Source organism: Sciurus vulgaris (genome assembly GCF_902686455.1).
Source record: "Sciurus vulgaris genome assembly, chromosome: X".
Taxonomy (NCBI): domain Eukaryota; kingdom Metazoa; phylum Chordata; class Mammalia; order Rodentia; family Sciuridae; genus Sciurus; species Sciurus vulgaris.
Window position 1 is genome coordinate 16,014,016 of NC_136471.1, and position 16,774 is coordinate 16,030,789.

The 16,774-nt window shown below is 45.8% G+C and overlaps 1 protein-coding gene across 2 annotated transcripts; it reads right to left on the reverse strand.

Moving 5' to 3' along the window:
* Positions 1-5,087: 5,087 nt before the first annotated feature.
* Positions 5,088-16,295, reverse strand: ZIC3 (Zic family member 3). 2 transcript variants are annotated; one of them, XM_079123306.1, is made up of 4 exons: positions 16,139-16,295; positions 14,706-15,929; positions 13,467-13,630; positions 10,394-12,628 (listed from the first exon to the last, which is right to left on the reverse strand). In XM_079123306.1, the coding sequence occupies exons 2-4, from the start codon at positions 15,760-15,762 to the stop codon at positions 12,449-12,451; spliced, it is 1,401 nt and encodes a 466-aa protein (XP_078979432.1). In that variant the 5' UTR covers positions 15,763-15,929; positions 16,139-16,295; the 3' UTR covers positions 10,394-12,448. The 2 variants fall into 2 exon arrangements, with proteins under 2 accessions (XP_078979431.1, XP_078979432.1); XM_079123305.1 differs by lacking the exons at positions 10,394-12,628; positions 16,139-16,295 and adding an exon at positions 5,088-5,480 and having other exon boundaries at positions 14,706-15,909.
* Between the last annotated feature and the right edge of the window lie 479 nt (positions 16,296-16,774).

Here is a 16,774-nt window from a genome sequence, read left to right on the forward strand (position 1 = left end):
ATCCCAACAACAACAAAAAAATGCCTAAGGCCATACACTTAAAAAAATGAGTGCGAATTGAAAACAAATGCATAATTACCTTTTCAGACTGATTTAATTTTAATTAACATATTTATACTGTATAGCGATGCTCAATTTATAATACATAGAAGCAAATGAAGACTTCATGAAATATTTATCGTCCATCAAGATTTGGCATTTATCCATTATAATTTATTTTCTGACTTAATATTTGTCTAAGAGAAAACTATCCTGGCTGGACTTGGTGACACACTCCTGCAACCCCATTGACTCAGGTAAGCTGAAGCAGAAGGATCGAAAGTTCCAGGTGAGCCTCAGTAATTTAGGGAGGCCCTGGGTCCAAATGAAAAGGGCTGGGGGAATGGCTCAGTGGTAGAGCCTCCCTCGGTTCAATTCCCAACACCACAAACATACACACACACACACTTTTTAAAAAAAAAGGAGAAGAAGAAAGAAAATCATACTGGCTTTTTTTTTTTTTTTTTTTTTTTTCTTTTTTGTAACACAAATGTATTTTGGGTGTGTGTGTTTTGCAGTGCTGGGAATCAAACCCAGGGCCTCACACATACCATGCAAGTGCTCTACCACTGAGCCATTCCTTCAGCTCTCAAATGTGCTTCTAAACTTTTTACTTTTAAAATACAGAAGTGGTTATTGTCTTGCATTCTGATTTTCAAGGAGTATATTCCTAGTATTCACTTATCCAAACTGATTACACTGTTAATAGCAGCATTAGGGTTTAAATTCAGTGTTAAAATAGCTGTATTATGCAATTAGTCAATATGCAATTACAGGGCATCTAATGGAGCCAGATGCATGCAACCCAGACACATGCAAATCAGAGATTAAGACTTCCTCAGTTCTATGCATATAAGCAAATTATGCAGTTAAGCAGAGCTCTCTAGTGAATGAATTGCATCCATTTTTACCAGTTGAACCATGTAATTTTTCATTTCACCGGTTCAGAGAGATGCCTTGCAGCTCTGAAGCTTTGCAACACTGAAATCGGTGTGAAGTTTCAAGAACCCATAACAAAGATGACAAAAAAAAATGTCCTTAATGTTTTTCCTAAATTAGGACTTCATTCTCCTTCCCCACTCAATTTCTTTCACAACATGGTCTTATCAGAAAGTCTTACGAGGATGCCTCCTTGCAGTCTCGTTCACAAGATTAAATCTAGTGCCTTGGACAGAAAGATTGTGCTTCAGTGTTCAGTAACGTAACATTCAATGGAAGAAGCTTCATTTTCCATCCCTGAGATAACAGCGAATCAAGCTCAAAAATCATGGAAGGCTCAGAAATGATCAAGGAATAGACGTCTGATGGAACAGATGCGCAGATGCTATGCTAGAAGAAAAGACAAATGCTGAAGTGCATAATGATTTTGAAAAGATTTCTTTATCAAACATGTCATTTGTTTGAAGGACCTGAGTTGTTGGTATCAGATGTGGGATATCAGCTTGTTAGCAAAGTGAAACATGATGGCAGCTAGATGCTGGCGATTGATGAGTCAATTGAAATCACTGATGCTCAACTGAGTGTCTTCATTTAATATGTCATTGGTCAGAAGTTAACTAAACACCTTCTATTTTTAGTCATCGCTGCAGCCAATGTGTCACATCTCAGTGTGGCTAAGTATTTTTTGCAAAGGATAGTAAGGTCTCCAAAGAAGTAATATCAGCTGGCCAACAAATTACATACTCTGTTGGTGATTAGCTACAAGATATGAGTGTGGTTTTTCCGTGTTATGTTCTGACTAGGTAACATTAGGGAATCATTTATGAACAATTTTCATAGCCTGTATTGTACCACAAATAGTCTTTTATTGTTGACTTGGGGTTTACAGAGGAAATTGTTGGCTATAACATTTTCATCATTTCACCAATGAAGTTTCTGAGGACCTGATTAAAAAAAAAATTAAAAAGGACAACAGGAGCAGATGCACTTCTCAGGCTCTGAGGGTATTCTCTTGTCTCCTGTTCTAAGGGAAAATGCTGTGCTGATCGACTTGACCTCTGGGATTTGGTGAGATCTCTTCTACAGGACCAGGCAGCCAGCCACGAGTGGCACTGCATGAGACAGAGACATTCATTTTGAAACTGGATATTTTTTATAACCTTGCTCATACTCGGTTACAACCAACAACGACTCAAGGAAGTTTAACATGGCTGACCCCATATCTAATGGGCAGAATACATATGAGGCTGGGAAGGAAGAAATGGGCAGGCAACAAACTAGGGACAAAAGTCATAATGAAAAATCCCTCTGGTGTCTGGACAAAAGCCTTTATTATCATCCAGCAATAGAGCCTTTCTGTGGATCTCAAAGTCCCCAAAACCCATGGGAAGGAAAGAAACTTCCCAGTCAGATGGTCTGGGAAGAGGTGTGTGTTGCATGTTTTCTCTTCTTTTCTTTTTTTGCTACTGGGGATTGAAGCCAGGAGCCACATCTCCAGCGCTTTGAAGCTAGGATCTCACTAAGTCGCTTAGGTCCTTGTCAAATCGCTGAGGCTTGACTGGAACTTGTGATTCTCCTGCCTCAGCCTCCTGAGTTACTGGGATTACTGGCGTGCGCCACCAAGCCCAACTTTGTTTTGTTTACTGAATAAATAGACCTACAAAAAATTCATAATGCTCAATATTTCTACTTTTTTTGCAGTAAAGTGTAACTTTTTTTTTTCTTTTGGCAATGCTGGGGATTGAACCCACAGCCTCTCCCATGCTGAGCACATACTCTACCACTGAGCTACATCCCCAGTCCCAAGTCTCAATTTTTTTTTAACATAAAATAATCAGGGAACTCTTTAAAACACAATGAAACTAAAAGTATGGTTGTTAAGTATTAAGACTGGTGGCTATTTGTTTTTTCTTTTTTCCTTTTCTGTGTTAAGTGAAAATGTCACCTAAGGAGTCCTTAAACTTACTATAAGGATGCTGACATCGGTCAAAACAATTTGGGACACCTCTTTTGGGAATGATTTCAGGGCTAGCTTCTAAGCCGCAGAAGAAAATCAGTCTCATTACTCTATAGTCACATCCGCATAATACTAACATAAATTCAATGGGGGGAAACTGAATAATTTAAGACATAAGATTTAATCTTTTTGTTACACGTGAGTATCAACTTTCACATTGTAAAATTGTCACTGAATTTTGATATAAGAATCAAGTTGTTGACTAATGTAAAATTTTTATCCAATTAAAAGTAGACCATTAAATTATCATGTTTGCAGGTTTTAAGTACACAACTTATTTTTGTCTCAGAATAAGTATATTCACTGGAAGATAATGAACAATAGGCATTTAAAAATATTTTAATTTTATGTGTTTAAATATTCATAGCTATGTTCATAAACCCACATGCCTGATCTAATGATTATGCTTATGAAATGCAGTATTTCTTAGATGCCCCAAATCTCCATCTATTTTCTGAAATCTGTATTGATTTTGGGCCTCAGCACAAACCACTTCTTTTTTTCTTCCCCACATTCCACTGTATGGTTTTAATAAGATATTCTCTAATATTACAAATAGGAAACTACCCAAAAGGAACAAAACTAGAATTACCTGCAAGGGGAAAAGAAGGGAATTAACATTTGTTCGGGAACTACTCTGTACTCTGTGACAGACTCTTTATAGACCTTTTCTTGTTTAGTCCTTACAGCAACCCAGGAGGTACTATTATTGCAGTGGAGCTGGCTCATGCACAACAGTGTATCTTACCTTTCCAAAGAGTTTTTCGACAAAACCATTATAATTCCCCACTGCCTGTCTGAAAGAACTCAGTTCTTGTCCTTAAAAACAAAACAAAACAAAACAAAACAAAAAGATCTACCAACATTGTTATGGGTGATTTAAAAAAAGGGGCAAGTGTTAGGGTGCTGAGAACCAAAGAATCAGACTTCCTTCACTGGCTCTTCTATTCTTGATGTAAATGAACAACAGGAATCAGAGGGAGATGAGCACTTTCCCCACTACTTAAAAATTACTGTCTCATCAGTCTACATACCAGAAATGTTAATAAAACTAGATCTAAAGATCCAACAGCAATATATTCTATCAGGCTGCAATTTTGCAATACTTCATCTAGGCATAATCATGCCAAATAAATAGAATGACGGCCATTCACAGATTACATTCGATTACAGATGTTCAATTTCAGAAATCAAGTATCTGGAGTTTGAAGAATTTCTCTGAAGTGTCTTCATCTTCTCTAGCACTACAATTAATGACAATTTGTATTTTAATAACACCTATATTCCATGATTCTGTAAGTGTTCTAATCAATGGTTGCCAAGTTGTCTGTCCCAAATACCACTTCTGGGCTTCTGAATAACATACATGGAATGCTGTCAAGGCACTTCTGGATGCCACTTTTTTTTAAATATATTTTTTAGTTGTAGACGGACACAATACTTTTATTTGTTTTTATGTGGTGCTGAGGATCAAATCCAGCACCTCACACGTGCTAGGCAAACACTCTACCAACTGAGCAACAACCCCAGCCCCGATGCCACTTTTGAGATTATCTTCAGCTTGGTCTTTCCTTTTCTTTCTCACCAAAACAGTGGTGTTCAAATACCCTTTTCTTCCCTCCAAACTCCTGCCTCTATTCCTTCCTTCTAATCACTCAATCGATCCTTGCCTCTGAATTCTTGCCTGACCTCCCCAGCACCTGGCCTTGAGCCCCTGGGCAGGGGAACGGAGAGAACAAAAACAGTTGGTTGGGATTTGGTCAGTGGGTTTACCCCTATTGATTGCTCAGTGAGAAGCCAGCATTTTGATACCATGAAAAATGAGAACACAGTATAAATTGTCCCAATTCAACAGGTTAATCAAGATTATTTAGGGGTTACAGTTGTCACTGTAATAAAACAATAATCACAAAAATAATTTGAATGGTTTTATTGAAGTCAAACAACAATTGCAGGGATCCTGGGTATTGCTTTTTTGAACATCAACATGTGAAATTAACAAACCAAGTATTCATGTTTCTAGTTTTAAACACTGCAGTTCTACATGTGGAATGCAGATACTTGAAAAAGATTTGCAACAATGCATGAGATAATGCATACTGGGTTATGAATTAGGCCAGTCTTCACCTCCATCTTCCCATTTATAAATCCTAAATTGGAGGGGGGGGGGCTTTTTTTTTGCTTTTTCATTTCACAAATGATTGCTCAACACAGAATAAAATACACCCAAAGAAGAAAATAGTCTTTTTATACCTAGGGAAGAAGCTACTACTCTTAAAATGATCACTTCAAGGTAACAGACATCCAAATTGATGTGGTTTTCTTTGAAACCTCATCAGTAAATCATTTCTTGCACAGTAGGTTCGGCATTAACCCTGCATTTAGGATAGGTAGTGTTATGGAGGGCTGGCTGCTGCATACCAACGTCAGTATCAAGTTCTTCGTCAGGAATTAGAGACTGTCCCGGATACCAAGCAGGACAACACTGGCAAAAAAACAAAAAGTGAACTGCAGATAGGTCAAAACAGGCCACACTTTTTCACAGAAAAATGTCATGTTACACGGATATGCAGTTTTAAATGCTAGTTTGTGATAGAACAAGATGGAATCTTGGATTTTTAACACCTTAAGTTCAAATGGTCCTTCCATGGGTTGTATTTTCATCAAACACATTAGACAGTGTATACACCCTATTAGAGATCAGACATTATAAACTTGCCATCTGGTGAAAGCTATTTTTATAGTTGCTGTAAAGCTTACAATTCTCTCCATCAGATTAGTAAACAGGTTGAACTGTTATCAGATTAAAAATATACAAAATTGCTTGGTCTGTTAGATGCTTTTTAAAGAATGATGTTATCTTCTTTAGTTTGAATAGATGTTTTAAAACAGTTGTTTCTCTAATTTTCAAAGAATTTATGCTCCTATGTTAAAAATTACCATTAGTCTCAGTGATCTGAACACTCCCCTCTTTAAATGCTTCCTGCAAACTGAGTGTTTTTCAAGCTGTACATTTCAATAGTTATGATAGAAACCAAACCTCAGTAAGAAGTGCCCTTTGGAGTCATCATTCAAACAAATATAAGAGCTCTACCAATTTATCACTTGCCTAGTTTTGCAGAAATTCCATTCACATAACCCCTAAGAAAATCAACCAGTTTTACCCTATCAAATGACTCAGGAACACCGCAGGTATCCAGGGGAAACAGTTCACCAATGCATCTTAGCTTGATTTTAAAGTCAACTTACTAGACAATCCGGGCTCTGTAATTCTTAAAGGGACAAACTCCCAACTGGTTAAGCTTTATCAGTTTAATGAACTTTTTGTTTTCCACACTTCTGGTATCAAGAACAAACCAGGAAAATGCTCAAACCTCAGGGTTCAAACTACAGCATGGAAAAATAAAGTATACAGCAAGCACCATTTATTTCCTTTGATCTTTCAAAGATGTCAATACACTATTCCACTGAGGGGGTGGGAGTAGTGGCCGAGCCCGGGAAGGAAACTTCGCCCACAGGAAAGAAAAAAAAAAGAAAAGAAAAAAAATCAGTTTGGTGGCAATTTCAAAACAAGTTTCCAAACGGCCGAAGAGGCTCCAGTCCCTTTGACTTGCTGAAATCATACATAAGAAAAGGGCAGAAAATACTACAGGGCATGCTTATTTTAATTGCTCGGGGGTTCCAATGCAAAGCACGACAACTTAAATGCATAGTCCAAATTCTTGCTCCAAAGCCGTCTTCTTTGTGCACTGAAAAGGAGGAAAGACAACCCCATCAATTGTTCTCTGCAGATAAAGGCACTGTTTTGCAGATTTCCCCCAGATCAGGGCCAGCCGGGCTAATGACCTGCCCACCCACCTGGGGCCCTTCCCAAGGTGGCCCTCGAGAACTGCCCCACACCTTCAGGAGGAGCCCGAATGCCGGGCACTGGGCAACTCCAAGAGAGTTGCCTTTTCGTTCGGCTGTTGGTCTCCACGATGCCGCAACCAGGAAGAGTTCATGCCACTTATTTGCCTAGAGGAGCTGGGGGTCAATCACCACACTTCGAAAAAAATTTCACATTTTTTTCCCCCCTCACGAAAGACAACTGGAGGTGAAAGTGCGGCATTTTTTCTCTGCGGAGAAAACACGAGCTCGAGATCCCAGAGCTACTGGGGTTTCTTTCACAAAGCATTGAGGCAGTTGAGCAAAAGCTGAATGAAAAGTTTTCGGGATCGTGCCCCCCCTTACCCCAATACCACTTGCTGTTGTGGTGCACACAAGAGCTGTGTCAGTGCCGATTTTCAGAGGGCAGCGTTTTAATGAGATATGCAGAAAACCGGGCCTGGGCAACATGTAGGGTTCCAACTCCAATGGCACATGTCTGTTGACAAGTCGGGGTAATTTATTTGGAAGGGATGCCTAGGCGCTCCCCTCCTCGCCGGCTCCGCCATTATCCCGAGAAGGGTTTTTAGGGGCTTGCGCATTTTTAGGGGCTCCAAGGTGCTGTGGAATCCCGCCCAGGGACAGGGTAACTCGAAATAGCATCCCCTACTCGTGAGCGCCAAGGGGAAATGTTTCTAGTTGGGCCAGGAGGGTGAAGTGGCCTGCGGTGGGCTTTACGTCCAGGTCCCGCGGGAACCCCAACCCCCAAAAGGGCACGCCAACTTCCCACGAGAATGCCCAGGAAGAACTTCTTCGCTTCCGTTTTTTTTCCCACCCCTCCTAAGCATTCTGCGTTCGACCGCCACGACCTACATTCTCCCGCGAGCGCCCAGAGCCGCGGAATAACAAGGGAATTTAAACGACACAACAGTTCGGCAGCCCGTAGGTTTGCGTTTTGCTGCGCTCCGCGGGGGTTCGCATCCGGCCGCCATGTTCACGACTCGAGAGCCGCCCCCAAACCAACCCCCCTTCCCACATCCCTCGGCTCCCCTCCCTCCCTCCCTCCCTCCCGGCTCAGCCGAGGCCGCCGTGGCGCTGCAAAGCCGCTTTCAACTCTTCCCCTCACCCCCTCGCAGCAAAATCCGACTCGACGGCTGCGGGGTGTGCGCCTGCGCACGGTGGACGCGGGCGTGGGGGGGCGGGGGGAGTCCTACGACCCCCGGCCGCGGCTTGAAAAGGCCGGAGCCACGGGGAGCGGGGGAGGGGTTGGGGCCTGGGCCGGAGCCTCCTCTTTCCTCCCAGCGGGTCCCCGCTCAGGCCCTGGCCCGGCTCTCACACGTGCGCGCTAAAAACCCACTTCAAAGTCTGTTCCCGGCGCGGGGGCGGCCCCCTTTGGGCCGGCCCTCGGGCTGCGGCTCGGGCTGCCAACCGGGCTCGGGGCCTCGCGGCCCCCTCCTTCCCAGGCGCTGCGGAGACACCGGAGCGCCGGCGAGAACGCTCGCTGATGAACCCCCGGAGCCGCGAGCGGCCTTGGTGCCGACGAGTACCACCCTCCCCGCCCGGCCCCCACCCCCACCGCCTTAGAAAAATGAATTGAACACAAAGTTTGCGGCCGGCCAGCGCTACGCTGTGGCCTTCGGAGCTCACCATTGTTTGGGCTCGTATTGACCCCAGGTCCGGATTAGGCTGCGGCTGATTCCTGCTTTACAGCCGTGCCGGCCTAATGAGGCCGGGAGGCGATGGGGCGCGAAGCGTCCTTGGAGCCCAGGCGACCGCCGGCTTACGGCCGCCAAGGGCCCTGTAGGTGGAGGTCAAAGGGTCAGCGGGCAGAGACCTCGAGAGAATTGACCCTAGGAAATGAGGTCCCCTCCTCCCTGCCCGAGCCTCAACCAGGACTTGCAAGAACTTGGTGTGTGGACAGGGGTCCTGAACGTCCCGACAAGGGGCCCGAGGACTGTCGGACCACTGTCCCGACTTCCGAAACGTCTGGCCGCGTCCCGGGCCAAAGTCCGACTGGAGACCTGGGCTTCGAAGGGAAGAGGCTTGTGAGAGCAAACCAGCCTGGGTGTCAGGAGAACCAGGGTACACGTCCTTCAGTGTGTGGGCACACTGATGGCGATTCTTTCAGAAAATGTGTTAAGAGTCCCCCTCAGACTTCCTCTCGTTTGTTTTCGGGAGATTTTCTTAGAGGGAAAACGGGAAGAGGGAGCCAGAGGCAAAGAAGCAAAGAGAAATCAGGCGGGGAGAGGGGGGAGGGGCGAGAAAGTCCAGAACACAACTTTCCAGGGAGCCTTTGTGAGCAGGTCTCCAACCTTCGTCGTAGCTAAGACCGACTGCTCTCCTTAGCCTGGATCCTGCTCTTTAACCTTCCCAACTGGATGAAGGCCAGCCTTGTCTTGCGTGGAAACAGCTCTGCGAACAGCCTCCTCCCCTTTCCCCACCAACAGTGGGAATCACCCATTTTGAAAAAGATAATGGATTTTAACAAAGGTCCTACCAGGTGCAGGAAGGGAAATAAGGAGTAGATTACTAAGAGCCTAGCCCCAACTACTAGCTGTAGCATTCATTATGCGGGGAGAGGGATTTTTGTGCTTATTAAGGTTATTTCCTGAAAATTCAAGAATGTAAATGTGCATTCCCAGAAAGATTATGGGAGGAAGAACATCTGTATAAAGTTTCCTACAACATTAATGTGTCCTTTGAAAAATGAGGGCATAGGACATCATTTTGAGAAATTCGCTGTACCCAAATTAGAGGTAATCATGTAGAGGAGCAAAGCTTCTGTACTCTCTTAATATTGCTTATCATCATTGCTATTTAATTGGCATCTTCCTCTTTTAGAACATTCACAATGTTTTCCTGTGAATTTTTATGGTGATTTCAAGCAACTAAGAACACAGGAAACTGTCTCCTAAGGAGATACTTAATATATCTAATTGGGGAAGGCAAGTTTTTGAGTGAATCTTGCCCCAGCCCATCTTCTTTTAAGGTTAAGTTAGGTTGGGGATGGGGCGGGGGGAGACTCATGGAGAAAATGGTAAACTGTGAAAGTTCATTGCGTGTTAGGAGAAAAGCACACTTATTATTTCACAATGGCACACATTCAGAGCTAGTCTTATGAATATACACTTTCTGAAAACTTGCTGAGCATTTAAAATGGTCTCCAGTTGGAAGTGAAGGAAAACTCCTGAAACAGGAATCTGGTTCAGCACCTTCAATGTCAAGGTCAAGAATGGAATGTCTGGGTGGGGAGTGGTAGATTGACCCGGTTACCTGCTCATCACAAGTGTAGGCATCCCAATCTCTCTGTTTCTGGCATTCACAGCCTTGGACATTGGTGGAGTAAAGTGCAAAAGACCCCATTCTCCACTAACAAAAAATTGCCTCCAAAGCAATTTGCAATTAGAAACTGTCAATAATTAATTGTCTGTTGACAAAGATCAGCAGATAACAAAACAGATTGCTTCAACTGTATCCAGGGAATCAGAGTTTCTTTTAATCATCAGAAATTCTCTAAGCATTTCAATTTTTGGTTGATTTATTTGAACATGAAAAAAATATTGGGCACCAAATACAAAAATGTTATAACATAAATAAGATGTGCCAATACTTTATTTCTTCAAAAAGAACAATCAACAAAATTCTAGAATTGAAAATGATTATATATAATACCAAATTGACTGCCACCAAAAAACTCAGAGCATTGCCCCTTAAAGAGAAAGAGGTACTTAAGCCTATTCATTACATTTCTAAATACTTTACAATTCCTTATCTCCACCTTCTGTTATTCATGCAGAGATTGGACTCTCAATAACAAACAGCACCCTAATAAAAAAGGTCTGAACACTCTACCCACTCCAACCCCCCAAAATAGTAATCAGTTTCTTTTCCACAGAACCATTGTAAAAAGAACTGTTTGTCCAAAGAGGTTGCTTCACTGAAGATTAAATGGATTGTTAACATTTTATCACAAAGCAAACAACCGTTTTTCATTGTTATTGATTTTAATGGAAACAATGCTCTTAACATCTTTGCCTACAAATAATGAACTTTAAAAATAACATATTTTGCAAATGTTTTCTTTCCATAGTATCATTTTGGAACTGCTGCAGTTATTACACCGCTATATAAATGTTATGAAAAATTGTGATAATTATGAATTGAACTATATACAGCAAACAAATCAGCCTTTGCCTTCCAATATTTAAATGAACTATGGTTCTTTTAAGAAGCACTTTAACCATAAGTAAGCACTGCTCAACTGGTCTTGCTCATCACCACTGTTCCAGACATACACTATCTTTTGAAAATATATAGAGCTAGATAGATTTGATAGGCGGATTAGATAAATTCATAGATACAAACGTATATAGGTACATGGGTGATCTCTAGATAGAACAGACATGCATCCTGCCACAATTTTCATTTTTATGTAAGGTAATAAAGAACTAAGGGACATAAAGCTAATTAGGTTACCTTATGTTTATATATGTAGGGCAGGGATGATTAAATCCAGCTTCTCAGTCTTTGAAGTACAAGATTGAGATGTCATGGCCACTAACTGAATTGATCAGTAATATTTGATTTGCATGCCGAAAATCCAGGACAAACACATTTAAACTCGCAGTTAAACAACCATCTGAGCTAGAGATAAAGAAAAGAGGATCCTCCCAGATGGAAACTGACACTGTAAGGAATCTATACTGCAATAGAAAAATAATTTAACAATTAAAAAAGGGATCTGAGTGAGTTATAAATACCAACAAACAAGATTCAATTTGCCCATGTCTCCTCTTTGTAGAAGGAGGCTGTTACAAAACAAGAGAAAAGAGTCAGTGGTTCAAAAATTGTAAATTGTGTTCTTCTTTCAAAACAATAAAATTTTAATGCTAAAGCAGTTATAATCAAAAGCTGTACAGAATTTGTTAGAAAACATTTATCCATAAATATTGTTCAGTTCCCGGCACTTGCAGCAATAATTAAATTACAAACGATAAATATGGCATCAACGGATATGTATTTACAAAAAAAAAGTTATTACAAAAGGCAACTGTATACTAAACGTCACAATCTGTGTAGAGTAACATCATATCCTCAGCCTGAAAAAATACTGAACAGTTTCGACCCCATTAGACAAAGATACATTCACAAGTGTAATGCTTTGAAGAAAAAGTTCAAGACATAACAGGACTTTGGCATGGTTTAAGACTGTGAGAGTTTAAACAATCACCACTAAGGCGAAGAAGAATTTCCATCAGTTTTAACATCACCACCACCAAGCCTTCTATAACTTCCTCAAGAAACAGGACAAATGTTAAAATGAACTGAAGGAGTCTCAGAATGGGGTATGCAGAGAGCAAGAGGAAGGGGAGAAAAAAGCAGTGAAAAGATTTTGTAAAAAATCCTTCAAATGCCAAAATGTATTTTCTAATCCTGAGAAAAGGGCATGGCTACTTTGGGATATTGCCCAAAACCTTCCTGGACAATTGCAATTAACAAGATGTAGCCCTATATATGGCCTCTTGCTTTAAAACTCCATTTCCATCTGATTGGTCTCAGTTTTCTTTTTAAAATGCATTTTGGTTGTCCTCAGACGTACCATTCGTTAAAATTGGGAGGAAGTCCAGGGTTGTGGCTGGTGCTAGTTTGAACTGCAGAAGGGGTTTTAGTGGTATCTTTACTGTTTGCAGAAGCTATAGCGGGTGGAGTGGAAGATTCATAGCCTGAACTGGCAGCAGGGGAGGAATCTGACCCTTGAGATTCATGAACCTAAAATTAACATGTATATATTATAATGAATATAATTCCAACTGGCAATGTGCAAGCAAAAACAAGAGCAGAATTTGAGCACTGTAAGAGCAAGACCGCCCAGTGACCCACTTAGAAGAAACGTTTTTTTTTTTTTTTTTTTTTCCTGTTGTTGTTGTTTTGCTTTTATTTTCCATATTACCCATGTCTACAAAACCCGGACATGTTCGCCAAAAAACGAGATTCCATACTAAGACAGGCATTATGGAAAAGGAATAAAGCACTCCATTTTAGTCATGCCACTTCAAATATGCTGACTCCGTGGATGGAGTGGGTAAGCAGTTACTCCGAGGGGCCCCATAAAATAGTCACTCCCAGCCCAGGTTTCACCAGCCGCTTCCGGCTTGGGGAAGCAGGTATAGAGGAGAGTGGCACAGGGGCCTGGGCGCTGCCTGCCAAGTCTTAGACAAATGTGTGGGAATCAGAACGCGCTCCTCGGCCGTATTGTTTTACCCAAAGCCGAAAAGCAAATGAACGACCCTCCCCCGGGTTCGGCGCGGCCACTCTCCATTCCCAGCGCAGGCTGAGCCGGTAAGAGGCGGCCACTGCAGCCTCAAGCCCTGGCGAGCTCGGCTAAGAGCTTCCCAGTAAACAACTGATAGTTCCTCCACTCTCTCCCCCTCCCAACTCTGCTCTCTCCTGCCCCCCCATCCCCAAAATGGGTTCAAGGTGTCACCGCTGCAGCAAATCGGATTTAACGTGGAGGACAGAGGGTTGGCAGCGCGGACGCTTCCGTTCCGCGGCCCAGTGTCGGGCCGGGTGTTTACAAACCGCCGACCGCTAATAAAGAGGTAATTACCTTCATGTGTTTGCGCAGGGAGCTCGGGTGCGTGTAAGACTTGTCGCACACTTTGCAGATATAGGGCTTATCCGAGGTGTGCACATGCATGTGCTTCTTGCGGTCGCTGCTGTTGGCAAAGCGTCTGTCACAGCCTTCAAATTCACATTTGAAAGGTTTCTCACCTGCAAAATGTAAAAATGCAAGAGACAGAAAATAGTCAGGGCCGGGGGCTTCCCAGAGCGGTGCAGTGAGACACTGAGCCCAGCAGTCTTCCTGGAGAGGCTGGGCCATCTCTTTTCCCTGGAGAAAAATGGAGAGTGTGGGTTGAGCCCGCTGGGCTGGGGAGAGATGGTCCGGGGCGGGAGTGGGGCAGGGCCGGCCCAGAACCTGATCATCTCTTTGTTCTCGCAGGACAAGAAAGCTCCTGGCTCCTCAGAAGTTTCCCCCAACTTGTGGTTCCACTCCACCGGGCCATGTTCAGCCACCACCACGGCGATGTAACCGAGCCCGGCGGGACAATGGATCAGGGATGGGACAATCCCATTCAGCCGCTTCTTTGTACCTTTTAATTTGCCTCTTTCAAATGTAGCGGTTTTGCCAAGTCCAGTATTAAAAAGCCTGGGTAGTGGTACTTAATGTCCGAAAAGAGAAAAAAGACATAAATCCAGGGGGGTATAGACAGTTTTACAAGATGCTCTGAACAAGCCACGGAACTGTGGTGCCTTTTCTACTTTAGCTTTCTTCCCGGAGGACAGAACTGAACCTGGAACTCCAAATAAAAATTGTTTGACAAAAGTATCAGTCATTTAATTAGGAGATGTGCCAATCAAGTGAAAAAAAGAGCGGAAGTATCCGAAAGTTAGTTTTCATTAGCATTTCTATGGTTGCCTTCCTCGAATGTGTGCCGAGAGGCTAAATCGCTTGTAAGCAATACGCTCTCAACACATTCGGAGTCTCTTCATAGTAACCCAGAAAGGGACACAAAAAGAGGCGGCGCCAGTTTGTTCCCGGGCGCGAGAAGGTCCCAGTTAGTTCCTGAGACTGCAGAGCAGTCTGCCCGATCAGTTAGAACTGGGCAAAAGTGCCTCTGGTCGGGGTGGGCCGGGGTAGAGGGGCACTGACAGCGCTTCATTTCGGAACGGCCTCGGCGGGGCGCCGCCCCTCCTTCTTGGCGTCCACCCCCGTACCCTGCGTTCCAAGTCCGCTCGGTAGCGGGGTGCCCCTGGTGAACCCTCACCCACCTGTCTTCCCCCTTACCTGTGTGGGTCCTCTTGTGGATCTTGAGGTTCTCAGAGCGGGCAAAAATCTTCCCGCATCCCGGGAAGGGGCACGGGAAGGGCTTCTCGCCCGTGTGTACTCGGATATGGTTGACCAGTTTGTACTTCGCCTTGAAGGACTTGCCCTCGCGGGGGCACTCCTCCCAATAACAGACGTGGTTGTTCTGCTCCGGGCCCCCCACATGCTCCATGGTGACATGCGTCACCAGTTCATGCATGGTGCTGAAGGTCCGGTCGCAGCTCTTCTTGGGCCGGCTTAGTTGAGCCTCGTCGATCCACTTGCACGACAGCTCCTGCTTGATGGGCTGCCGCATATAACGGAAGAAGGCGCCCGGCCCGTGGTGGGCCGCCACGTTCACTCCCATGTTCATGTTCATGGGGCTATAGTTAGGAAACTGAGCGCTGGCGGCGTAGGGGTCCGTGCGCGGGCTGGCCACCGGGCGATACGGGTCAGCACGACCAAACAGCTCTCCGCGCAGCCCCAGGTGGACCTGGTTGTTGTCCACGTGCCCTGTGGGCGACGGGTGCCCAGCACTCTGCTCATGCAGCCCGGGAAAGAGCAAGTAGCCAGGGGGCTCAGGAATACCAGCCGGAGCGTGCAGGCTGCTAGCGGAGCCAGCAAAGAGCCCGTGCTGCCCGCTTCCCGAGGCTGCCTCGCTGAGCCCGGAGCCGCGCTGGCGGAAAAGAAAGTCGCGCGTGGAGTTGAAGGCGGCGGAGGCAGCGCCGCCGTAGCTGGGTACCTGGCTGGCATGATGATGGTGATGGTGGTGGTGATGGTGGCTCAGGGCGTTGGCGTAACCCGAACCCTGCGGCGTGAAAGCCGAGCTCTGGCTGGAAGACAGATCGTGTGCCGCGGCCGGGCTGAGCTTGAAGGCAGCGGCGGCAGCAGCGGCGGCGGCAGCGTGGGTTGAGTCCCCGAAGGGATTCAGCCCCATGCCCGCCGGCTCGCGGTTGGGCATCTCGTGGTGGCGCGGCGCGCCAAAGCTGCCCACTCCCAGCCCGGGGAACTGCGGGCCTCCGTCCAGGAGCATCGTCATAGGTGGGGCGTTCTGAACACGGGCGATCCGGTTTAAGTGAGCAAGGGTGCAGGCGAGGGAGATTTTCGAAGTGCCGTAGTATCGTAGGGATGGCGGCGGCTGGATACAACTGGGACCCCACCAAGGCGCTACCAGGAGCCGCAACTTTCCGTCTCTGCGAGAGTCTCCTGCAGAGGGATAGGAGGGAGGAGGGGAAGAAAAAAAAAAGGGGGGGGGGTGGATTTGAGGGAAAAGGAGGAGGGAGGAGAAGGGAGGAGAAAAGACTCTGGGAGTAGATCTGGTTTAACAAACTAACAGGAGCGCACAAAGAAAAATAAGCTAAATAATAAGTGGAGGGCGGGGTTTGCCAATCCTGTCCCGGGCACCCCTCCTCTACCCGAGAGCGCGGAACCGTGGGGCCAGGAGGCTGGGTACCGGCCTCTCGGCTGGGCCACGCCAAATAGCGGAGCCCGATCGCGGCCGGCGGGCGGGCAGCGGGCAGCAGGCAGGCTCGATCTTCGCCGCTCCCCTCTCGAGTCCCGGCCTCTTCGCCTCCAGAGTAATGTCCTTGGACTGATAAAGTCAATCACTCACTCCTCTCACATAAACCGAGCGGGAGGCCGGGCGGCGCGCGCCAATGGGGAGCCAGCTGGCCTACGGTCACCTGACCCCCGGCCGGGCCGCCCATTGGCCACCGCCACACTGATTGACAACGGGGAGCGGAGAACATGGCAGCCGGGGTAGAGCGACCGCAGCTGATTGGGCAGCTGCCGGGCGCCTGGCAGGTGAGGCGGCGGCTGCCTGGCGTCCGCGAGTGGACTCCGCGGGGATTGCGCGGCTGTGGGGAGCTGGGACCAGACTTCAGCCGGCAAGTGGCGGGGCGGAGCTGGGCCTCTCTGTGACTTCGCCTCGGCCCCAAGCGGGCCCCAGGCGGGCCCCAAGCACCCCTCGCGCGCCCTTTACCCGCTTTGGCTAAAGAAACTCTTTGCCCTGTGAGGAGCCTTCTCACCGCCGCGCCTCCTCCGTCGGCGCG